The sequence below is a fragment of the Erinaceus europaeus genome, chromosome 14, assembly GCF_950295315.1.
Source record: "Erinaceus europaeus chromosome 14, mEriEur2.1, whole genome shotgun sequence".
In the NCBI taxonomy this organism is placed as follows: domain Eukaryota; kingdom Metazoa; phylum Chordata; class Mammalia; order Eulipotyphla; family Erinaceidae; genus Erinaceus; species Erinaceus europaeus.
Window position 1 is genome coordinate 92,902,918 of NC_080175.1, and position 25,654 is coordinate 92,928,571.

Genomic DNA, 25,654 nt, shown 5'->3' on the forward strand with positions numbered 1-25,654 from the left:
TATAACAGTATAATAATAATAATAATATAACACATTTCAAAAAGTGTTGCTGAAAATTTTAGCAACTAGGAAATATTATATAAAGAAGATATTGATGTGGTGGGTTACAACTTTGTGTAGGTACAATCAAATGTAGTGAAAACTAGCACAACAGATAGAGTGATCTACTGGGATTCAGTTCTAAAAAGCCAAGATTGGTTTCTTTGACTCCTATTTATTCTGATTATTTCACTTAAGTATTTAAAGAAAGAGCTTAAAAAGATCTGTCCTTTCTTGTGCTTGAATTTGTCCTCATTGAGGTGAAAAAAATCTAGATATGATCAATACTTCTTCTGTCTTCTTACTATGTTGACATAAACATTTTAAATATATCATCCTTTAACATAAATTATACCTTGAAGTTTTTACTCTTCTTTCTGTTTTCAAAGTTGCAAGCTATATACATAATACATAACATTTCCCCTTCTTTCAGTTGATTGAAGAAATCCTTTATATGATGCAAAAACAATTTTAAAGTAGGTTATGTATTTTCATTCCTAACTTGAAAACATTTTATTGTAAATGTCATTTATGTACCATACAAACATATTAAGATCTTCTTCACTGCACTTGTAGAAATGTAGAAAAACTCACAGTAGCATTATGTGTTAGCATGAAGAGCAAGGGTGAGTAGTAGCTTTTTCTTGAGATTTTAAATCAGATGGAATGACCCACCACCCCAGTTTACCCAGGGCTAACTCAGGTTTAGCACTGCAAATCCTCAATTCTGGAGAAAACCAGGACAGTTGGTTTTCCTAATCCCATATGGTGGCAAGAAATTGATTCATATATAAATGAGAAATCACATTGACACAAGATAAGTTAAAAATAAATAGAGAAGAGGCTTTGTTTATGTTATTCTGGGATGAGCGAAGGAAGGATTCAATATTGCTGACATTTACAGAACAATACAATTATTTATTAATGAATGATTTCACCCTTCCCATCCCTATGCCAAAGAGGTGAGAATATTAGAATGCAGTTAGTCATCAGGGTTTTTTTTTTTTTTTTTTCTGTTTCCTGCAAGTCTTTGTAGGTTTCTTTGATTTCCCTTGTTGGTGTGATATTTTGGTCAGAAGCAGCTGACTCACATCCCATCCAAATCCCAAGTGTCCTCCAGACCCTTCACACATTTGGCATTCAGCCCTCTTCTTGCCAATTGCTTCCTTTCTCCTCAATTCCCACATGTCTTCTTCCTAGGCCATCTGCTCCTCCTCCCTTCCTTTCATTAGTGTTTTCCTCTAGTCTTCCAATTTCTTTCATTGTTCAATGTCCTGGCTTCCTCTTACCCTAGTGGAAATCAGTGTACTTAATGCAGCTGATGTCACAGAACTCCTTCCCCCTGTGAAGTTAAACTTGTGTGAAGTACACAAAGTAAATATGTATGTTTGTTGTCTGAAGGACAAAGGAAATTGATATAGTAATATTTTTCCTGTCCATCTTACACACAAAAAAATCCTTACACATTATGCCCTTATTTCTTAAACTGAGCCTTTATTCATGACTTAATTATGAGTTAAATTAACATATGTTTAATATGAATTATGCAACTAAAGGCTTTCAAAGTAAATTTACACCCTATTTCAATGTATTTTTAAGTTAATAACTGAAATAATGGATTAGTAGAATAGAATATAGAATAAAATATCTTTTAATATACATTAAAAGATAGCATAGATTCTATTTTCAGAAAGACTTAAATGTATGAACTCATGGATATTAAATCCCTATAACTTATTATTGTTATTGAAATTAAAATCTGTAAAGTTAGCTCACCAATACCTATGTTGATTTACAGAGTAATTATGATAATTGTGATAATATTCGTATAAAATGTCATGGTAAAAGGTTGCACACTGCAGGTATGTATCTATCAGTGATTGGTGTCCTTTGTGTTACTTGTGAACTCCAGTTATATTTAGTTATGAAAAACTTGGTAGATGGTGGGAGTTGGGCGGTAGCGCAGCAGGTTAAGTGCACGTGGTGCAAAGCACAAGGATCAGCATAAGGATCCTGGTTCGAGCCCCCGGCTCCCCACCTTCAGGGAAGTCGCTTCACAGGCGGTGAAGCAGGTCTGCAGGTGTCTGTCTTTCTCTCCCCCTCTCTGTCTTCCCCTCCTCTCTCTCCATTTCTCTCTGTCCTAACAACGATGACATCAGTAACAACAATAATAATAAGTGCAACAACAAAAAAAAAACAGCACAGACAACAATAGGGAAAATAAAGAAATATAAAAAAAGTGAAAAACAAAAAAAACTTGGTGGATGGGCCAGGTATTGTGCAGCAGAGGTAATGCATAAGACATGTCCCAAGTTTGATTCCTGGCAACTCCAATAATAGCCAGAGCTGACAAATCCAAAGTGGTGAAAAAGAAAAATCAGGAACAATTTATGTTAGAGGAATTTCAATTGTTCCAAGTGAACAAGATCACATAATATATATGAAAATAGATCCAGCAGATCTTGCCTCCTAGTTTCTACAGAGTCACCCTGAGCCTGCGTAAAAGTGTATGATTTGAGTTACTGACATGAATACTATCATTAAGAAACTAATCTGAATCCTATGTACGCCTTTATTTATAGTGGCGTAATCAGCTGGGGGTTCCATAAGAGAATTAAAAGCACTATTGGCCCAGGGCCTCCACTGTGCTATTTTTTCCCGTCTACCCAGAACAGTTCTAGTTCTTTAGGAATCTTAGGAGTTTTGAGAAATGCTGGGTTTCAGATGATAAAAAGGCTACTTTTCCTTCCTAATGAACACCTGAGATTTTTCAAAAATGTGTAAATGCATTTCATAATTATACATTCATCTTGTTTAAATGCCAAAACTAAGAAAAGATCACCATGCAGATCTACTTAGAAAGCACAAGTCCTCCTTTGAACGAGTTTATGACAAGGGAGGACATTGTTAGTGCTGGCATCCAAGCGAGTTTGGATGGCAGTGTGATTCTGAACATAATCTTCCAGAGCATTTAGATGTTTGTTATTTTCATGTTAGATGTACACTGCAAACCTTGGAAGCACCAATTTATGAGAGTTCTTGCATATGCTCTTTTCTTTGCCTGGAATGTTCTGACCTCTGCATACCCTTGTCTAACTCACTCATTTCTCAGGTTCCAACTCAATGACAACTTCTCCTGAAAAACTGCTAAACCCCACTCAGTGTATCCACATTACATGTGCCTTCCTGTTATCTGCTTCTTCTGCTTTTATCAAGTGTTTCTCTTTAAGTTTCTGACAGATCATTACTTTGCATTTCCAATTTAATACACAAAGCATATAGAGGCCATTTACATTCCCTATGTCTTACAGTTGGGTTGCACTCCAAAGTTCTTGAGAAAACCATAAATAAATGAAATATAAATGAAAAGTTCTTCTAGCGTACTCATAGCTGAAAAGTTACTAATGTAAACATGACATGTTTTTATTGCCATAAACATTTATATATTTCTAATTTCCCAGTAAAATGGAAAGGGACTATCACCTATACCATATCTTTCTCTTTTTTTATAATTTCTTTTTTTTATTATTCATAAAAAGGAAACACTGACAGAACCATAGGATGAGAGGGGTACAACTCCACACAATTCCCAGCACCAGATCTCTGTATCCCCTCCCCTCTCCTGATAGCTTTCCTATTCTTTATCCCTCTAGGAGTATGGACCCAGGGTCATTGTGGGATGCAAAAGGTGGAAGGTCTGGCTTCGGTAATTGCTTCCCCACTGAACATTGGCATTGACTGGTGGATCCATACTCCAAGCCTGCCTCTCTCTTTCCCTAGTAGGGTGGGGTTCTGGGGAAGCAGAGCTCCAGGACATATTGGTGGGGTTGTCTGTCCAGGGAAGTCTGGTCAGCATCATGCTAGCATCTGGAACCTGGTGGTTGACAAGAAAGTTAACATACAAAGCCAAACAAATTGTTGAACAATCATGGACCTAAAGGCTGGAATAGTGCAGATGAACAGTTGGGGGGTCCTCCATTTTGTAGATAGCTAGTAGGCATATTTTAGTTATATTCCAAAGGGCATGTGGTTATAGTAGTTTTTTTTTTTTTTTTTTTTTTTTTAATCCCTGAGCCTGCAATTTGATATGCAGGTAGATCCAAGTTATTGTCTGGGGAGATGATATCATGGCTGGAAAAGGGACAGAAAGTTGGATCAGGGAAGAGAGTAGCTCCCTAATATGGGAAAGGGGTATAAATATCGTTGACTGTAAACCCCATCGATCTGATTTGGTCTGGGGCCCTTTTTTTTTTTTTTATAATTTCTTTATTGAGGAATTAATGGTTTACAGTCAACAGCCCCTGCGGCTACAGACTGACTATGACCCACATAGTCAACAACTGCCACCTCTCCAGATTCAAAGGAGGTCTCGAAACTTTACATCAGGCTCAACCTGACGCTGTTGACTGGCTACGGAAGAAGGGCAAATGCTAGAAGAAGTCAACAGGAAAATACAATAGTTTATACATGCATAATATTTCCTAGTTTTCCACGTAACAGTTCAACCCCCACTACGTCCTCCTCTGCCATCATGTTCCAAGACCTGAACCCTCCTCCTAACTCCTCCACCACCCCACCCCCAGGGTCTTTTACTTTAATACAATACACCAACTCCAGTCCACCATTTCTTTCTTTTAAAGCCTGATACTTTACTGCTTAAGTAAAGAAGGAAGAGATTTTATTCATATGAGTAAGTATAAATAAAGTCCATCTTACAGATGCAACAGAGTACTAAGAAGTAGTACTGACTTGAAATATTTTGAATAGGAAAGCCATTCATTTTGAAAGAAGATAAGGACAGCCAGGAGATTTGATGTACTCTGAGTCACTTTATGAGTCTGTGTTGTAAGTCAGGAGTAAGAACCAAACCACTCAACACCAGATTTCTCTCTGTTGTAATATTTCCCAAGAAACTGAGGATCTGATCAACCCTTGTAAAACAGCAACTTTGACTAAGCTGTGTGCTAACAAAAATCTACAGGTTGTGGTTTATTTTATTTATTTTTCCTTTCTTTATCTGAGAGGGAAAAGGATGACAGAGAAGGAGGGAGAGATACCTGCAGTGCTGTTTCACCACATGTGAGCCCACCCACCCGCACCCCGTAGATTAGCATCCTGGAATTGTATCTGGGTCCTTGTCATAACAACATATGTGGTGAACTGGGTGTGTCACCTGCTGGTCCCTCAGAGGGACTGCTATCACTGCATTCATTTCATGAAATTTTGGCCCTTTGTTTGGTGTTCAAAGGTTAATATTTTCCATCTTTGTATCTATATTGAAAGCAATATTTTAAATGTAACAATGTTCCCTGCTTATTTATTAAGTACAAACAGAATCTGTTGTCATGTGTCCTTGATCACATTTTTGTTTTGCCAGATATGCTATTAAGAACACATCTGGCGGGGGTGGGGGTGGCTGGTGGTGGCACACCTGGTTGAACACACATTTTACAATGCACAGGGACCCAGGTTCAAGCCCCTCATTCCCTCCTGTAGGGGGAAAGCTTCATGAGTGCTGAAGCAGGGCTGCAGGTGTCTCTCTGTTTCTCTCCCTCTCTAGCTCCCCTCTCCTCTCAATATCTGGCTATCTCTATCAAATAAATAAAGGAAATAAAAGTTTTTTTTTTAAATAACGTATCTAGGGGACAAGGGGAGATTTCTCAGTGGAAAGATACTGGATTTGTATGCATGAGCCCACAGAGGCCACAGATTCAAACCTCCCTAGCACCACCATAGGTCAGAGCTGAGTGTCTTTTGACAAATTAAATATTTTAAAAATAGCATATCTTAACTCATCTTTTCAAAAAATATTTTCATTTTTATTTTTTAAATATTTATTCCCTTTTGTTGCCCTTGTTTTATTGTTGTAGTTATTGTTGTTGTTATTGATGTCATTGTTGTTGGATAGGACAGAGAGAAATGGAGAGATGAGGGGAAGAAAGAGAGGGGGAGAGAAAGACAGACACCTGCAGACCTGCTTCACTGCCTGTGAAGCGACTCCCCTGAAGATGGGGAGCTGGGGGCTTGAACCAGGATCCTTATGCCGGTCCTTGCACTTTGCACCAGCCGCGCTTAACCTGCTGCACTACCGCCTGACTCTCTATTTTTATTTCTTTTAATGAGAGGGATACAGAGAGACACACAGAGAGAATGTACAGATACTGGGCAGCTTTGGTTTATGGTAGAGCTGGGGTTTAAACCTAGGAACTTGGACCTTCTGATATAAAAGTCTTTTTGCATAACTACTAGGCTATTTCCCCAGCCCATCTTAACTCATTTTATAAGATCAAATGTTTAGGATTGTCTTCCAATCTCAACCAAAAATAAGCAAGTTGCACCAATTTAAATATATATTGAGCTTAATGCCTGACCCTTTTTGAGTCTCTTGTGTCTAAAATTGTTTTTTGAAACTCACTAGCAGCTAGATTGTGTTCAAGACTTTTAAACATTGTAAATATTTAGATAATATCTTCCCAACAAACTAGAATCAAGAGAATCAGTCCTAAACTAGAAGTGTTTGGAAAACTACCATGACAGCCTTAGTATATGGCATTATTTTTAGTTCTTTGGTCTTGCTTTTGAGTGTTTTACACTGTATTGATATTAATAACTTGGAGACATGAGAAATAAGAACTGGTTAACCTTACAATGAAAGATACTTTTTTTGATTTGTATATACATGTACTTGGCTTACATATTTAATGAACTAAAAACAAACATTTGCACTTTTTTAAAAAAGCAAAAACACAACTCCCATAAAATGATGGTATACCTTTCTCTGATCAGTGTGCAAACATATGTACTAGCCACCTTCAGTATAACGTGCACATTTATTTAGAGCTTCTGCAATTTAAACTCCTCATACTCCCTTTTGTTTAGGTCTCATGAGACACCTAATTATTATTCCTAATAAGCCCTTTAAATCCATGGTTCAGAGATGTAGGGCAAGTGTGTACTCAGATTCAGAGCCACAGTTGCAGACTGTAACAGTTTGCCTGTTATTTCCTGCTTCAACAAATAATTTCTAGTGACCTGAGGAAACAGTATAGTATAAAATGTTCATGTTTCCACTAAGTAGTATAGTGGGCATCAATATACATAAGTCTTAACATATGTGTACAATATTGTTTTGTGTGTGTATGTGTGTGTGTTTCTTGTTTGATGTCTTTACTTTTAAATCTCTTGAGATGATTCTGGCCTTTTGATCCCCCCCCCCCACTTATATTTTGTACTACCCAAATGTCCATTTCAGCCAAGGCAGCACTAGAAGACAGTGCCCAACAGCTTTAAGTCTTCACCAATATGGAATTCTGACAGGTCTTGAAATCCACTGGTCCAAGACTGATGCGGCTGAGGCGCTTGTTAGCATTCACGATCCTTCGGAATGGATCTTGCAGGCAGTTAAAAAAGTGTCTCAGCAATTTGAACAGTCATTGAAAACTGTTACGATATTATCAGTACAATAGACTAACAAGAGGTATCATAACTCTATGAAATGAACACACGGTCAAATGGACACAGCTTCTAATAGGAATTTCCAATCAGCTTGATACTCCAGCATAGAAGACACACTTGCAAACGTTCTCACCCTTTATTATCTCTTCCTTTTAATAGATGCTCACTCGAGCAGTTTTGCTTCTCAGATTCCTGAGTAGCGATGTGTTGGATTTGACCATTAAATTTCTACAAATAACCAAGCACTAGTGAAATGTTACTACTGTCTGATAGCACTTTGTTGAATTAGAGGTGAAAAGGGTTTTGCCAGATTAAAGGTACAGTCTTTCATGGTTTCAAGGATGGTGTTCTAACCAGCTTATTTTATTTTCTGTGTTCCATGACCCACAGGTGAAATGTTTTCCTGTAGTATTTTTTAAGGACTTATTTGTTAATGGAACAGAGAGAGAGGAAAAAGAACCCGAGCATTACTCTGACATAGGTGACATCTGGGATTGAATTTGGGACCTTATACTTACAAGTGGGGTATATTACCTGCTGCCAAAATTCCTGGCCACAAGATAGAGTAGTAAAGTTTATCTTGAAACAATGCTTAGAAAACCTGTTTATATTAGGAAATATTCAAGGAACATCAGAATACTTTTTGGTAAATTCAATATCTTTAAGAAGCTGACTTTTCTATAGTTATAGCTTTTATTATTTTTTTTTCTTGTTTGCTAACAAGAGTACATACATCAGTTTGCATTTCTGTTTACCTAATAGGTAAAATTAATTATGGCTTAAAAACTGAAAGTAGTAGCTTAAAAAATGCAGTGGATTTGCAAGTCACTTTTTCTTTATAGCACGGCCCCAAAATGTAAAGATCAGTGAAATAGTTTTAAATACTTCCCACATAAACACCTTAAATATAGCTGGGCTTTCCTTCTCATAATTTTTAATTGGCAAAGATTATCTTTGTCTATTTTTCTGTCTTGTGTTTACTGTCACTTTAAGATGCTGGCTCAGAGAATAATTCAAAATCTTCTAATGAGGCTGGCGGCTAGTCCATTGCTGATTCTGCGTTTCTTTTGTTTAAAGGCTAGTTGTTGTAAAAGCAGTAATACTCTATTGGTAACATCTGACCACTTCAGTTTTTATCTCATGAAACCCAAAGAACCTGATAATATGATAAATTGTACACTTGTAAAATAGTCTGTTGTGCATTAAGAAAATTACTAACAGGTGGCATAAGTTTTCTATTCTCAGAGCTTACAAACCCAGGTGATCACCAAGCTTTATAAGCTGATTTTTTTTTTTTCTAGAAATAGTCCTACAAGCATTATGCTGTACAGAAGAATTTCAAGAACTGTTGAACTCAGTCATTGTAACATTGGTTGAAAATAAGGGAAAACTGTCTTGCTGAGTCAATGAAGTGTAATTTACTGAAGAATCCATTACTTCTTATTTGCTTTTTAACATTCAAGGTGTCACTCTTCCCTCACCTAGATGTGTCACGTCACCAGATTACCCCATGCATCATGCTTATAAAAGAGAATACCAGACTTCCTCATCTTTATTAGGGAAGCCTATAAATTTCCTGTTTAAATTTTAGACATCCTTTAATACTAATTGTATGTTTACATGAGACAAGAAGAAGCATTCATACAGAGGATCTAATGCAAATGTATTTTCCCTGCAATTCACAGGTACATGTGTTATATATGTGAATTACTAACATGCGTATGTTTTTCTGCTAGTAGGTGGATGGATTGGATATTCAAATCAGTTAGGCTTAAATATGGAGTCTGATAAAAGGAGTGTCATCAATCTAACACAGTCAGATGGTTCCCCAGCAGCAACTATCTTCTTTGTCCAACGATTGAATGTTGGAACATAGACATTTACAAGATTTTGTTAATTCTCGAGTTGTGGCATAGAAACAAATCAAATGTGGACTCCTGGTTCCTATTCAAAAGAAATCACTTAATATAAGCTTTAGTTTTTATCTACGTAGAATGAGTTCTAACCTACTTACTAAAGGACCGAGAGCAAGTTTTGATATTCCCTAAGCCTTTGTTTTCTCACCCCCCCAAATAGAAAAATATACTTACCCTGCGAGATTGTTGTAAAATGAAAGATGAAGCATGCAGAAATTCCATGTGTATAGCACATTTTGGTACACTATAGTTCTCATTACTTATAGCAATATCTTAATCTGGACTGTTGTTTGAATACTAGTATATTCATGAAAAATTTACCATAGCTTCATTGATATATCTTAATATATCAATGTGGAGGAAATTTCCAACACATAATTTTCTTTTAAATGTTCAGTCTTTGTTCTTTTGAATTTCTTTAGTAGACATCAGATAATTTAAATGTATTATTCTTTTTTAATATTTATTGATTTATTCCATTTTTGTTACCCTTGTTGTTTTATTGTTGTAGTTATTGTTGTTATTGATGTCATCATTGTTGGATAGGACAGAGAGAAATGGAGAGAGGAGGGGAAGACAGAGAGGAGGAGAGAAAGACAGACACCTGCAGACCTGCTTCACCGCTTGTGAAGCGAGTCCCCTGCAGGTGGGGAGCCGGGGGTTCGAACCAGGATCTTTACGCCATCTGCGCTTAACCCGCTGTGCTACTGTCCAAGTCCCAAATATATTATTCTGATAGTCTTCAGAATTTAAATTTTTCATCTACAATGTAATTGCAAGTAGTATAACTCTTAACAAAAAAATTTCTCAAATAGCAAGCCTTTTTCTAAAGAGATTGTAGCCGAAATCAGAGTAGTTCTTCTATATGTGTCATCTCCTAGGTTTTGGACTAAACTGTTAATTTTGATAGTATCCTTCTTTATTAGTGAGTGTTACCCTAAATATGAGAGGTAGGAGGCAGTCCTTGCTATCATGGAACTTATGCCCTATGAACTGAGGCGAGAGAGTTAAGATCAAAGTCTTTTCAATCGACTTTACCTCATAGCTGTGATGTGAACGCTTAACCAGGTGCGCCACTGTTTGGTCCCTGGCTTTACTATCCCTGTGGACAACACTTCCGCCAGAAACTTTGCTGGACACTCCTACTTAACATTTTACAAAAGTCACATACGATTCATGGAATTAAGAATTTCAAAACCCAAGCAATATAACTTCTAGACTGACTGTGTAGAGTAATACAAAATATTAGAATGTTTAACAGCATTCATATTTTCGCACTACCGTTTCTGTTCCGTGTGTCTTTGTTTTGGCCAGGGAACTAAACTGGTTTTAACTGAGAAAGGTCATTCCAAATACTGTTCCACACGGCCCAATATTTTTTTATAGATAACTAGAGAAATGTAGGACATTGGGATGCATTTATGTTTATTTCTTATTTATCATTAGTTCTCAAGAAATTCAGACATGCATGTGGAATTTGAAAGCTTAATAGAACACACTAAGGAGGATTTCTTTCAACTTTAGTTCAAACCTTTCCCTCAGCCTTGTTTTTTCATCCTCACATTAGCCATACCCTAGCTGTGTTCTTTTAGGAAGCATGTAGGTATATTTTCATTTGTTTCCTCATGTGCAGTGTTGGGGGAGAGATTAGTGTCTTTATCTTAATATGTCTCTTGTGACATGGGGCACAAATTTGCCAAGTAACTGAGCTTGATTTTGGCATAAAAATCCTTGTGAGCAAATAGAGTGAAGCAACTGCCCATATGGTTACTGAATTTCTGACCCGGTTTTGATGAGTTCTGACTTCTGATTAATCAATTAAGCTTGTCACTAGCAAGTCTCTTTTTGCCTCTTTGACCTTTGAGGATTAAAAAAATACCACAAAAATGGAAATGAGTGTTATTTATTTATTTTTGCCTCCAGCATTATCAATGGGGATTGTTGCTCACTACAAATCCAAGGTTTCTGGAGACCTTTTTTTGTTATTTTATTTTTCATTCTTTCTTTTTTCTTTTTTTATTGAACAAGACAGAGAGAGATTGGGGGGATGGAATAGGGGACAAAAAGAGAGACACCTGCAGACCAGCTTCACCACTTGTAAAGTGACCCCCCCCTGATGGGGGGGGGGGCTTGAACCTCAATCCTTGAGCTGGTCCTTGCACTTGGTACTAGGCCAGTGAGCTATTGCCCGACCCCCAGATGGAGTGTTTTCTTCAATTTATAGTAATTTTAGTAATGTTCACATTTGACTAGAATCTTTACTAATAATGTCGAATATTTTCATCTTTGAAAATCACTATTTTTCTGTAGTATTAATCTCCTTGCTTACTTTCCATAATGTCATACTGAATCCAAGAGTCTCTGATATGCTCCATCTTGACTTGACTTTTGTCTGTCAAGGTTATATGTTTTATTTAGAATATAAATAGCAAACTCATACACAGTCTCTGGTAAAGACATTATCTGAGCAAGGCATTTGATGCCGAGGAAACTTCTCACAGTAGATGAAAAAAAAAAAAAAAAAGAGGGAGAACTAAGCTTAAGAATTCATGAAGAGAAACAGGGATTTACTGTTTGAAAAGTATTTTCAGCTGGTGCACTTGTAATTGAAAAGAACCAAGTGTTTGAAAATGAGTTTTTCTCTCCTCAAAAACTATGGGTATTTGTCATCTTTATTTCTAGAGTACAGTCATAATTCCTCCTTAGATTTCATTCCAAGCTGTCTTAACAGGGACTCTATGTAAATTCAGAATTATAACCAGATGGCTGGGCAAGGTGATAAGAAAGCAAAGCTGGTTTGGTAGCAAAGTGAATATTATATTTTTACTTTAAAAACAGCAGAGCATTGTTTCCTAAGACTGTGAAAGAGCTAATACATTAACTTAATGGCTCTGCACTAAAGTAATTTTTCACATGCACCTAGAATGCCGCCGTAGAATACCTAGAATTTTCATAGAGATAAAAAAAATCAATAAATCTTCTTCCTTTTAGGACATGACTAGCAAAGGCTATTTTCTTCATGAACCACTTTTTAGATTATGTCCTTTTTATAGGATTCACTTTTGGGTCCTGATCCTAATGATTTGGGAACCAAACATCGGGGATAGCCAAAAAAGCCTCTGTTGTTTCATCTCTTCTCTATTTCAATAGCACTAGTATCGTCTCCCCTGGTTTGGAACAGTATAAATTTGATGGGGCTTCCAGGCTGATGACTGTTGACTTTAAGCTACCTATCAGCAAGCAAAATAGGTGTATTATATAAAGAAAAAAAAGGTTCTTTTTTTCCTGTTAACTCCTTGTGAAAATGTGGGTGCCTGAAAAAAGATGCTATAAACGAGATAGGTAGATAAGTTATAATTTATGATTTATAATACCATCACAAGAAAAACCATCCTTTCCCTTTCACTTAGTCTCTCTGTGGGATGATTTTCACTTGTCTATAATTAGTAATACATTTCTTTCTGATTTAGTCTGTAATTGGATTATCACAGGTGTTCTTCACAACAGCAAATAGGTAACTATCAATTTAAAATGGCCAAAAGGAAGAAATGAGAAGTTTGGTAGGGGAGAAAGAAATAACAGAGAAGGGCAGCTGCCATGGTACTAGGCAACGGCTCTCCCAGGCCTCTCTTCTCAGCCGGTGTCTCACAAGCTGTGTACAGAGCCATGTGTTCCCACTGGGATAATTGCTTTTTCTGCATGAGTCTCTTGTTGCTTCTCTCCAATGATCAAGTGTATTTAAACTCCTGGCTGAAATCATGTTGGTTTTTAAGTGGTATTGTAAAGTATACAGCAAACAAATGAAATTGGATCCCATTCTCTGATACGCATGCGGCCCAAGCAAATACACCGAAGGAGAACGTACGATGGTCTGATTTTCCTCTCAGTTCAGAGAGACGGTTCATTTTATTTTAATGTGCTTTTGCACATTGTGTTTACACTGCGTATGTACATCACCATGCATTCTTCTGTTGCATAAGATTTTTCTGTGCAAATCTCATGGACATTATACCTCAATGAAGCAGTCAGTAAAAGGTGAATGAACTTTGCATCAGAATGGCTAGAGAGTGGATTGGCAGCATCAGAACAAATACTTTTTTTTTTTTGAGTTTTTTTTTTTAATTTAAGAAAGGATTAATGAACAAAAACATAAGGTAGGAGGGGTACAACTCCACACAATTCCCACCACCCAATCTCCATAACCCACCCCCTCCCATGATAGCTTTCCCATTCTCTAGCCCTCTGGGAGCATGGACCCAGGGTCGTTGAGGGTTGCAGAAGGTAGAAGGTCTGGCTTCTGTAATTGCTTCCCTGCTGAACATGGGCGGTGACTGGTCGGTCCATACTCCCAGTCTGCCTCTCTCTTTCCCTAGTAAGGTGTGTCTCTGGGGAAGCTGAGCTCCAGGACACATTGGTGGGGTCTTCAATCCAGGGAAGCCTGGCTAGCATCCTGGTGGCATCTGGAACCTGGTGTTTGAAAAGAGAGTTAACATACGAAGCCAAACAATTTGTTGAGCAATCATGGATCCCAAGCTTGGAATAGTGGAGAGGAAGTGTTAGGGAGGTACTCACTGCAAACTCTAATGTACTACTGCTTTCAGGTATATATTTTGCAGTAGTTTATGGGTACGTGTGCATATAAGCTCTCTCTCACAGAAACTGGTGTATATCTAGGTTATGGGACTTTGTTAGAAGGTGAACCACCTGAGATGAAATTAGAGTGTACTATAAAAGGAAAGGTCTCACCCGAGTAATGAAGCTGAAGGGCTGTCATTCCACACGTGAAGTCTCTGGATACATTCTGAGGTGAAGCATGTTGAGGTGGCAATCGTTGCGTTGGTTAGGTTGTGATCGGCGGATGCAATATTATTTAGTTTGGATTGGGAGATGCATACGGGAAAGTGGGCCCTATCCAAGGGTTCCAGGACTGGGGGAAGTAGGGGCTCTATAGTGGAGATGTGAGGTTCCTGCTGTCTTAGGGTTCCAAAAGACAATCGATAGTTAATGTTATCATCACATTATTTGTTAATTGGGTTAACTTTGAAAAGTCCTTTTGTTATGGTTTGCTGTACAGTATCCAGTATCTTGTATATAGCTGTGCTATTGGATGCTTTTAATCTACTTGGTCTAGGTTTTTGAGAGAGTCCACGTATCAAATACACAGCCTATATATTAAAAGGATTCAGTTTGTGTTTTGAGAGATTTTTTTTTAATTCCTTTTTTGTTGCCCTTGTTTTAGTTATTATTATTATTGTTGTTGTTGTTGTTGTTGTCATAGTGTTGGATAGGATAGAAAGAAATGGAGAGAGGAGGGGGAAGACAGAGAGGGGCAGAGAAAGACAAGACACCTGCAGACCTGCTTCACTGCTTTGTGAAGCGACCCCCCCCCTGCTGGTGGGGAGGGAGGGGTCTTTATGCTGGTCCTTGCGCTTTGCACTATGAGCTTCCCTATTCTTTATCTCTCTGGGAGTATAGACCCAGGATTACTGTGGGGTGCAGAAGGTGGAAGGTCTGGCTTCTGTAATTGCTTTTCCACTGAATACGGGCGTTGGCAGTTTGAGCTATACTCCCAGCCTGCACAGGACTTTTCCTTCAGCCATTCTTGCTTGCTTACCAGGAGTCATTGCCAAATAAGAAACACTGCCATTCCTTAAATAGTGTATATTATTTGAATTATTATTGATTTTTTAGATTATAAAATGTGCATTTTACCTAACTCCTAATCTTTATCTTTTGCAACAAAATTATACTGCCAACGATGCTTTTTACCTCATTTAAAGTGCAATAAAGTAGGCTTTCAAAAATGAATAGTATATGTTTGATGGTATGTGTGCTATAATCTGAATTGCTTACATTGAAGGTTGATGCCACTTTGCAATTAGATTGGAAAGTAATAACTATAGCTACACTTTCTCCTCCTCTCTACTGTCTGTTCCAAAAATCAATCCTTTTTGTTGTATTTTTGTTGATATTGTTAGATTAATGTTAAATTTAACTGAAATAAAAGCTGTCATTGTCACTCTTCTTTAAGTCTCTCTTGAAAGGAGTCCTTAGAGACCATCCAAATCTGCCCTTTAGTTTATTTCACTGAATAGGGGTTGGGGGACAGGCTTCGACTAGCCATCTGGGTACCTGCATCTCATTGTCATCAAGAAGTCCTAAAAGCAAACAAAATGCTTCTCCAGTGGTTCACAACAGCTTGATATCTGTTGTGGAGGTCAGAGATCCTCCAAATTTGACAGCATTACTGTGAAGAGACATTTTGCCCAGAGTCAGTAATACATTTTTCAAGGATGATAACTATTATAGTATTTAAACTCCCCATCTTCTTAGCTTTATAAAATGATATGAAAACAATCAGAAAAGATTTAAATTGAGCCATTATGGTTTTGTTACTTTCAAATATATGAAGTGCAATCCGCTTACTTTGCTATCAAAGATACAAAAATCACTGTTAAAACTGAATTTTTTAAAATAATATATTTTTAGAAACAAATATTTTTTGAACCGCATGTTTCAAAACTTTACATCTTGTGTGTACACTGTTTATCAGGTCTTGGCTATTGTAAATTAAATCTTCTTTTAGTCTTTTAGAAAATTGTAAAATTAGTAAACATAATTTCTTGTTGGTATAATGATACTTCATGTGTGTTTCTTTTGCATATTACTTAAACACATTTCTCCTGCAACAGTCTATATAAATATTCTGTTAATCCGTTGTTACAATGTATTTGAAAAATAGTATTTCTAGCAAGGAACACAGATTTCAAATGTAGAATCTATTAAAGGAAATGAGATAGATTATATGACAGTTTGGTGGTTAACAATTTGAAATTATCTTTGAAGCCTTTAATATAATTAGTGGTTTCTTTTTGGTCTGCTGAATTCAAGTCATATTAGGTTAATGTAATTAAAAACAGAAAAGATTCTGTGTAGCCAAACTAGTTAATTAGCCCCAGTTGGTTTCGTATGTTAACTTAAAGGTGTATGAATAACTTTGTTTGGGTGGTGCCTGAAAAAGAAAAAAAAAAATCCTGTGTAACAGATACTTCAAATCATCTGACTTGCTTTAGGGTAGAAAGGAAGACATACCAAGGAGTTCATTTTGAGTTCATCCTTATTTCTCATTTTAAGCACTGATTTCAGAGTAAGCTATATACCCTATAATAACCAGACGAAAAGCTTACTTACTTCATTTTTAAAAAGTGTTCTTCTATGTGTGCATAGATAAGCTTCCCTTTTTTATAATCTGGAAATTATTTTGATTTTATTTTACCAGAATCATGAAATGCTTCTCTCTACTTTTGGTTGTGAGGCTAAATCTTATACATTATCTTGTTACTCAGTAAATAATTAAGTAAAGGAGATGAAAGTATTGTACTAGTAATTTTCTTCTGCTTCAGAGAAGTCTTTCTCCCCTAAGGGGAAAAAATGGTCATTTATAATTTACATTAGGAAAATGATGCATACATAGATATATATGTGTGTGTGTGTATATATATATATATATATATATCCATGTCTAATACATTACTTTTTATAACATCTTCAAAGCATTGTCTACATCTAAGACTATAAGATATAAGAAAATATAGAAGTGTAAACATATTTACAACTTTAAAATTCTTTACCACCTTCCACTCTTCTCTGTCTCCTTCCTAAGAAAGTAGAAAGCCTACTGGGACCTTTTTTGTTTTGTTCTGTGTTCATCAAGTATGTATATAACTGAGACTCCCCTTAAAGCACTGTCTAGAGCTTATGGAAATGTGTTGCCTCTAATGTGGTTACCACTGTGGGCTGGTTAGGTATATGGTAATGAGGAAAAAAGAACTCTGCCTTGGAATTTTTGACATAGGCTAGATGCCAGTATATTGTCTGAAAGCTTAACACGGTCTGCTTCTCCACTACCAGGATTATGTTAATTGAAGCAGTGCTCTGCAGTCCAGTGTTTAGCATTATGTCTGTTCATTATACAAACTAGTTTTTGATAGGTTTACAATTGGCTGTCAGATCCAGCTGCAGGAAGAGACCTGCCCAGATACATTTTTTAGCTTGCTTTAAATAGTAATATTTTCACTTTTATAGTGTTTGGTATATCTTATATTTTCCCTTTCTTTGTAGAGAGAGGAAATATCAGCGTTTTGTTTGTTTACCAAAAGTCACCGAGATTTAGAAGGTATAAAGTCATCTTGATATGACCCAACATAAAATGGTGATCGGAAGCTGCTATGCTATATTTAATCAGATTTGTAGCACTGATTTTTGTTTCCTGTGCTATTATTTATTGAGGATCGTCACCACGTTTTATTGAGGATGGTCACCCACGTGTTTTGACCATAGAGAATAGAATTAGGGCTTTTGGTTAGCTCTATTTCAGTCCAGCTGCTCCCATAATGCCAGAATCAGATTAAATTTCCAGAAACCCAAGATTGCTGTTTTCTTTTTCCATTTTATTTGACAGGGCAGAGATAAATTGAATGGGGAGGGGGAAATAGGAAAGGAGAGAGAAGGAGAAACACCTGCGGACCGGTTTCACTACTTGTGAAGCATCCCCACGGGAACAGGAGCTCAAACCTGGATCCTTGCACAGAGCACTATGTGCACTTAACCAGGCGCCCCACTGCAAGACCCCCTGGGTCCTTGCACAGAGCACTATGTGCATTTAACCAGGCGCCCCACTGCCTGATCCCCTGGGTCCTTGCACAGAGCACTATGTGCGCTTAACCAGGCGCCCCACTGCCTGACCCCCTGGGTCCTTGCACAGAGCACTATGTGCGCTTAACCAGGCGCCCCACTGCCTGACCCCCTGGATCCTTGCACAGAGCACTATGTGCGCTTAACCAGGCGCCCCACTGCCTGACCCCCTGGGTCCTTGCACAGAGCACTATGTGCGCTTAACCAGGCGCCCCACTGCCTGACCCCCTGGGTCCTTGCACAGAGCACTATGCGCGCTTAACCAGGCGCCCCACTGCCTGACCCCCTGGGTCCTTGCCACTGCCTGACCCCCTGGGTCCTTGCACAGAGCACTATGTGCGCTTAACCAGGCGCCCCACTGCCTGACCCCCTGGGTCCTTGCACAGAGCACTATGTGCGCTTAACCAGGCGCCCCACTGCCTGACCCCCTGGGTCCTTGCACAGAGCACTATGCGCACTTAACCAGGCGCCCCACTGCCTGACCCCCTGGGTCCTTGCACAGAGCACTATGCGCACTTAACCAGGCGCCCCACTGCCTGACCCCCTGGGTCCTTGCACAGAGCACTATGTGCATTTAACCAGGCGCCCCACTGCCTGACCCCCTGGGTCCTTGCACAGAGCACTATGTGCGCTTAACCAGGCGCCCCACTGCCTGACCCCCTGGGTCCTTGCACAGAGCACTATGCGCGCTTAACCAGGCGCCCCACTGCCTGACCCCCTGGGTCCTTGCACAGAGCACTATGTGCGCTTAACCAGGCGCCCCACTGCCTGACCCCCTGGGTCCTTGCACAGAGCACTATGTGCGCTTAACCAGGCGCCCCACTGCCTGACCCCCTGGGTCCTTGCACAGAGCACTATGCGCACTTAACCAGGCGCCCCACTGCCTGACCCCCTGGGTCCTTGCACAGAGCACTATGCGCACTTAACCAGGCGCCCCACTGCCTGACCCCCTGGGTCCTTGCACAGAGCACTATGCGCGCTTAACCAGGCGCCCCACTGCCTGACCCCCTGGGTCCTTGCACAGAGCACTATGTGCGCTTAACCAGGCGCCCCACTGCCTGACCCCCTGGGTCCTTGCACAGAGCACTATGCGCGCTTAACCAGGCGCCCCACTGCCTGACCCCCTGGGTCCTTGCACAGAGCACTATGTGAGCTTAACCAGGCGCCCCACTGCCTGACCCCCTGGAGACTGCTATTGTCACCCATTAGGTGGTTTTTTTTTCTTTTCTCTAGCTGTGTGGCTTACTTGTTCCCATTCCACTTTTTTCTATTTCTGTCTCTATCATCTCTAGGTTTCTCCCAGATTTAGTGAGGCTTGCTTACTCTCCCATTTAAGTCATAGTGTTTACTTTGGAATCCTTTGATTTTTATTATTATTATTATTAATTTCTTTATTGGGGATTAATGTTTTACATTCGACAGTAAATGCAATAGTTTGTACATAACATTTGTCAGTTTTTTTTTTTTACAGTATTTTCTTTTTCTTTTTTAATGTCTTTATTGGGGAATTAATGTTTTACGTTCGACAGTAAATACAATAGTTTGTGCATGCATAACATTTCCCAGTTTTCCATATAATAATACAACCCCCACTAGGTCCTCTGTCATCCTTTTTGGACCTGTACTCTTTCCCATCCCCTACCCCCACCCCAGGGTCTTTTACTTTGGTGTAATACGCCAATTCCAGTTCAGGTTCGACTTGTGTTTTCTCTTCTGATCTTGTTTTCCAACTTCTGCCTGAGAGTGAGATCATCCCATATTCATCCTTCTGTTTCTGACTTATTTCACTTCACATGATTTTTTTCAGGCTCCATCCAAGATGGGCTGAACATGATGAAGTCACCGTTTTTAATAGCTGAGTAGTATTCCATTGTGTATATAGACCACAACTTGCTCAGCCACTCGTCTGTTGTTGGACACCTGGGATGCTTCCAGGTTTGGGCTATTACAAATTGTGTTTCTAAGAACATAGGTGTACACAGATCTTTTTGGATGGGTGTTTTGGGTTCCTTAGTATCTGTCCCTTGGAGAGGAATTGCAGGGTCATAGGGTAGGTCTATTTCTAGCCGTCTGAGAATCTCCAGAGTATCCTTAGCTATTATTACCAGTAAGTGTGAAAAAATGTTTTATAATGAAGTGTTCTTGTTGAGGGAGTTAAGGCCTCAGGGTGATAAAATATATATTTATAGCCGTCTGAAAAGTCTTAACAATGAGTTTTCAAATAAAACAAATATGCATTGAATTATATATATATATATATATATATATATATATATATATATTTTCATTTTCTTAGGGGAAGTAATGACTTATAGTATAGTTGTTAACACATGAGTATATTCTGTTACATCCCAGTATCCTAATATTACACGCTTTTAATCCTCCTTTCTTTTATCATTTTAATCAAGGATTTCTCTCAAATCCTTGGTCAGGTCCTATTTTGAGAAACTGAGTAAGTCAGTGTTCCTCTTCCTCTAGCGGTATTCTGAGCCTGCTAGCCCTTTAGTGAGGAGAATTTCTCTCTGTGTTGAGGCTGTTTAGCAATATCTCCCTGAATCGGACCTACCTAAGTCAGGAGCACACCTACCTCAAACCCCTTCCATTGTGAGAACTGAAAGTATGTTCAGGAAAGCATAATGTGCGTCATGGAGAATCCATGTTTTTGAGAAATTAATAAAAGACAAAACAAAACAATTCAGCCTAAAAGTCATAGGTTTTCTATTTACAAATAGGCATTTTTTCTGACAAAAACCAATGGATGATATGCTTATAAAAAGCTTTATAATTAGATTGACATAGCCAGCTTGTTTCTGATTGGAATTCTTTTTTTGTTTGAATCATTATATGCACATATGTTCTATAATAATAATACTGTATGGATATATTACTAAGTGATTTATAAATTTATCTTCTTTAATTGTCATGGCATCCTTGAACTATCTATTAATATCATCCCCATTTCAAAGGTGAAAACCATTGATAGAGAGGAATTGATACGTCACTTATATCACACACATCTTGTGAAATAATCTGCCTCTCTGTCTCTGTTTCTCTACCTGAAAAAAAAAAAAAAGACTGCTTAAAAAAGTGAAAATCCAATTTGATATGTGGTTTTGTTCAAGTAATTTTCCTTCTATAATATATTTACTGTTTGCAAGGCATTGTGGCATGCGCTAAGGCTCTAAGAAGCATGAGATATGCTTCTCTCCCTAATATTCACAGTCAAGGAGAGAATATGATGTCTACAACATGGTGAGATGATGGGCTAGGTGGGAGGTGAGATTGTATTTTTCTGAGCTACTGCCCCCTTAAGTGAAAATTGAAGTTAATTTACACTCCCCCCTGCTGTGAAACTGTTGGACTGTGAAACTGAAAGACTAAAATTTAAATGAAATATCCAAACAAAAGCATTTATAAAACATCTAATAGTTGGCACTCTAGCCTTAATGTTGGGTATACCCTAGGTTTACGAATCTCACTTTGAGTCTTTCTAGAGAGATAATTGTACATATGAGCAATATAATTGTACATATGAGCAAAGGAAGTGCAACACGATGCTAATTTCAGTGCTGTTTATAGAAAGGGAAATTAGATAACCTTCAGTATCTACCAGAAGGGAAATAGCTTGGTAAAATGTAGGTTATTTGTATAATGGAATATTGTGTCATCATTGAAATGAACACTAATAATCTTCATACAGACATTTCAACATTTAATATCCAAACATATCCTCAGCATATACTATGAGTCAAAGTTGTAACTGACTTGGGAGCATATTTCAATGATTCTACTTTAGTAAAATGTATTTGAGTGTCTATCAGTTGACTTTTCTTTCTCTCTCTTTTTCTCTCTTTCTTCCTCTCTCTTTTTTAACCAGAGCACTCCTCAGCTCTGGCTTTTGGTGGTGCTGGGAATAGAACCTGGGACTTTGGAACCTCAAGCGTTAAAATCTTTTGTATAACCATTATGCTATCTCCCTAGCCCTTGTTTATCAATTGAAAGAGCTAAAAGAAAAATAATCACGAAATAAGGCAATAGGTAACTTTTTGTAAATTTTTTTTCATGCTTACTTATTTGTATAATTTAATTTGAAAATCTAGTAAGAATATAGGAAAACAATAAGATTGCTAATATGGTTTATAACTGCTGATAATCTTTATAAAATATTTCATTGTGTAATAAATTTTGTCTAGTTTATATTCAATGAAAATCTCTTGGTTGACTACTATATGCAGGTATTTGGTATAAGAGACAGTAATAGCAGTTTCTGGATTTTTTTTTTTTTTGCCTCCATGGTTATTGCTGGAGCTTGGTGTCTGCACTACAAATACACTCCTGGAGGCTATTTTTTCCATTTTGTTGCCCTTGTTATTGTTGTTGTCATTGCTATCATTGGATAGGACAGAGAGAAATCGAGAGAGGGGGAGAGAAAGATAGACACTTGCAGACCTGCTTCAGCACTTGTGAAGCGACCCCCCTGCAGGTGGGGAGCCAGGGGCTCGAACTGGGATCCTTACGCTGGTCCTTGCTGCGCCATGAGCGCTTAACCCACTGTGCTACCGCCCGGGGCCCCTGGATGTTCTTTTATAGGGAATCCTAGAGAATGAAGATCATTTGAAAATAACAACTTTTAAGCCATAGAAATTAAAAAAGTTCTGCTAAAATATAGTTTGTCCTAATACATATAGATGTGCCTGGGGGTGGGGTGGGGGCTGGGCCATCACAGTGACTAGACTCTCCACATCAAAGTATGAGAGCTCCAGTTCTGTCTCTGCATTGAATGTGTCACACTGATGCTCTGCTTCTCTTTCTTCTTCCTTCTTTCTCTGCCTTCTATCAATACATACATGAATCTTTTTTCTTTTTTTAAATTGTTTTATTTAGTAAAACTTACTTGTTATTAATGTCGTCATTGTTAGATAGGACAGAGAGAAATGGAGAGAGGAGGAGAAGACAGAGAGGGGGAGAGAAAGACAGACACCTGCAGCCCTGCTTCACCGCCTGTGAAGCGACTCCCCTACAGGTGGGGAACTGGGGGCTCGAACTGAAATCTTTACGCTGGTCCTTGTGCTACGTGCCCTTAACCCTGTGCACTGCTGCCTGACTCCCTCATACATGAATCTTTTAAAAATGCATAAAGAGGTGGTCATAATATCTATTTTGAGTGTCTAGATTAAAGTAACTGTTAGAGTCAATTCCTAAGGTCTGATGAAAAAAAAAATCTATTTGAGTTGTTCCTTTCTCTTTTCTTTCTTTGTCGTCCTTTCTTTCTTCCTTTGTTTAATTTGTATACTGTATAGAATAAATGTGGGGTCAAAACCTACATGAATAAACATTGTGTAAGCTCTCCCTGATAAAACCTTTCTAAGGGTCAGAGCATTATAGATATTCATGGATAATTGAACTCAACTCGCCCCCAAACATATTAAATTAAATCAAGATAGTTCAATTTCCACAGCCTGATCTTCATTCATGGTTAGCTTTGGTCTACTTACTGTATTGGAAATCTGTTTATATGGGTAATGAATTCTACTTCAATTAATTATGGGTTCAAGAGTATACCCAAATGACTTCCTAGATGATTGATTGGGATCTGGTCAATCTCTCGTTCTAAGTCCCCAAGAAATTATTTGGGAGACAGCAATCAATGCCTATGTTTTATTGCTTTGTTTGCTTTTCTTAGGAAATATCAGGTCCTGCAGTGGTTTTTGCAATTGAGACACATTCCTTTAAATCAGTTCTTGGGAAATTAAGTGTATCTTCATATTTCTACATTTTGTAATATTAGAATGTGCTTCCTTGAAGTCTCTTATAGTCAATGTGCATTTTATATTAATAATAGTATTGCAAATTCCTTTTTCTACGTATTGACCAAAATTTTCATGCTGTTTTTGCTTTCTGCCTTCCTTCTTTCTTTCCTCCTGCCCTCTCTCCTTCCTTCTCTTCCTTTCTTTATTTCCTTCTTTCTCTTTCTGTCTTTCTGTCTTTTATCTTTGGAACTTTACCACTTCGGTCTGGCTTTTTCAGCTAGAAGGAGAGAGAGAGAATGAATAATGTCACAGCTTCCTACCATGTAGTAGTAGGAGCCGGGCTTGAACCTAGGCCATGAACAGGGGTGCTGTTTGCCAGCCTCTGTTTTGGTTTGCATTTAACTGAATCATACAAAAGAATTATGTGCACAGTTTGGAAACACAGATTTCTAGTTATACAGAATTTAATAACTATGAGAAATCTAGGTAAGTGTAAAATGTTTGCCTTTTTCTTATTCTGCCTTTGAAGTCAATTCTGTTCAAGTTGCTACCTACAGATATGGCAAGTATTATGTGTCAGTTTTCAGATACGATTATTTGTCATATGCTTCAAAAGTAAATGTGCTTATAATGAACACCTTAATGTAAGCATCGCTAAAAATGTTTTGAATGATATGCCTATGAAACTTCTCTTTAAAGATACGAGGAGGGAAGCTCATGATTACTTACACCCGTAAGAGCGATGCTGGCAAGTATGTTTGTGTCGGGACCAACATGGTGGGAGAACGTGAGAGTGAAGTAGCAGAGCTAACTGTCTTAGGTGAGTGCACTGCTGTCTAATCTGCTCACTGTGAAGCCTGTCTCTAACCATGTATCACTCTTATAACTTAATACAATGTAGAGCAAAGTGATAGAAGCAAACCAGTATTTGAGGGATAAGGAAGAGGAGAGAAACACAGCCAGAATTGTGAAGAAATATTGAACTAACAGAGGCACCTTAGGATGTGGGAAGATACACAGAATTTTTTTTTTTTTAACTTTGTAAATTTATTTTTCAATGAAAGAGAGATACAGAGAGAGAAAGACCAGAGTGCTGCTCAGCTCTGGCTTATGGTTATTGCTGAGGATTGAACCTGGTATCTCAGAGCCTCAGGCATAAAAGTCGTTTTGTATAACCATAATGCTGTCTCCACAGCTCAATGATTTTTAAAACACTTCTTCAAATGGTATTTCTATTCTAACTGAACATATAAAAATGGCTTTTCAGTTTTCATCTTTGTTTTATTTTGGATTGGGTCTTTCCTCATTTTAGAGAGACCATCATTTGTGAAGAGACCTAGTAACTTGGCAATAACGGTGGACGACAGTGCAGAATTTAAATGTGAAGCCCGAGGCGACCCTGTGCCTACAGTAAGATGGAGAAAAGATGATGGGGAACTGCCCAAATCCAGGTACAGATCATTATTTAAAGGTGGATTCATCCCTTCTGGATGTATGTCTTGATCATTGGTCCTGTGTCCTTATATGTGCCATTGGAATACTGTACTTTTCGACTGCTTACTTTAAGATCCAAGGACTGTATTAGAATGGGGCGTTCACACACTTTCTTGGAAGCCTCAAATAAGAACTGTACATCCATGACCCTGACTTGTCTCAGAAGCCTTTGTAAAATGTGATAGTCCTTAAATGTAGATTTCCCTTCTGTTCAACTAGATCACAGGCAAACACCAATTTCTTGTATGGTAGCTCTAAGAGAAGTGAGGTGTAGTGTCAACAATAGAACTATTAACCAATTACAAA

General features: G+C 38.1%; 1 protein-coding gene across 8 annotated transcripts in view; it reads left to right on the forward strand.

Annotated features, from left to right (window-relative positions):
- Positions 1-25,654, forward strand: part of ROBO1 (roundabout guidance receptor 1) — a 1,122,893-nt gene that overhangs the window by 980,766 nt on the left and 116,473 nt on the right. For all 8 annotated transcript variants that reach the window (XM_060172122.1, XM_060172117.1, XM_060172118.1 and 5 more), the window contains 2 exons: positions 24,554-24,674; positions 25,167-25,305. In XM_060172122.1, the coding sequence (XP_060028105.1) occupies positions 24,554-24,674; positions 25,167-25,305 (260 nt within the window). The remainder of the gene's footprint in view (positions 1-24,553; positions 24,675-25,166; positions 25,306-25,654) is intronic.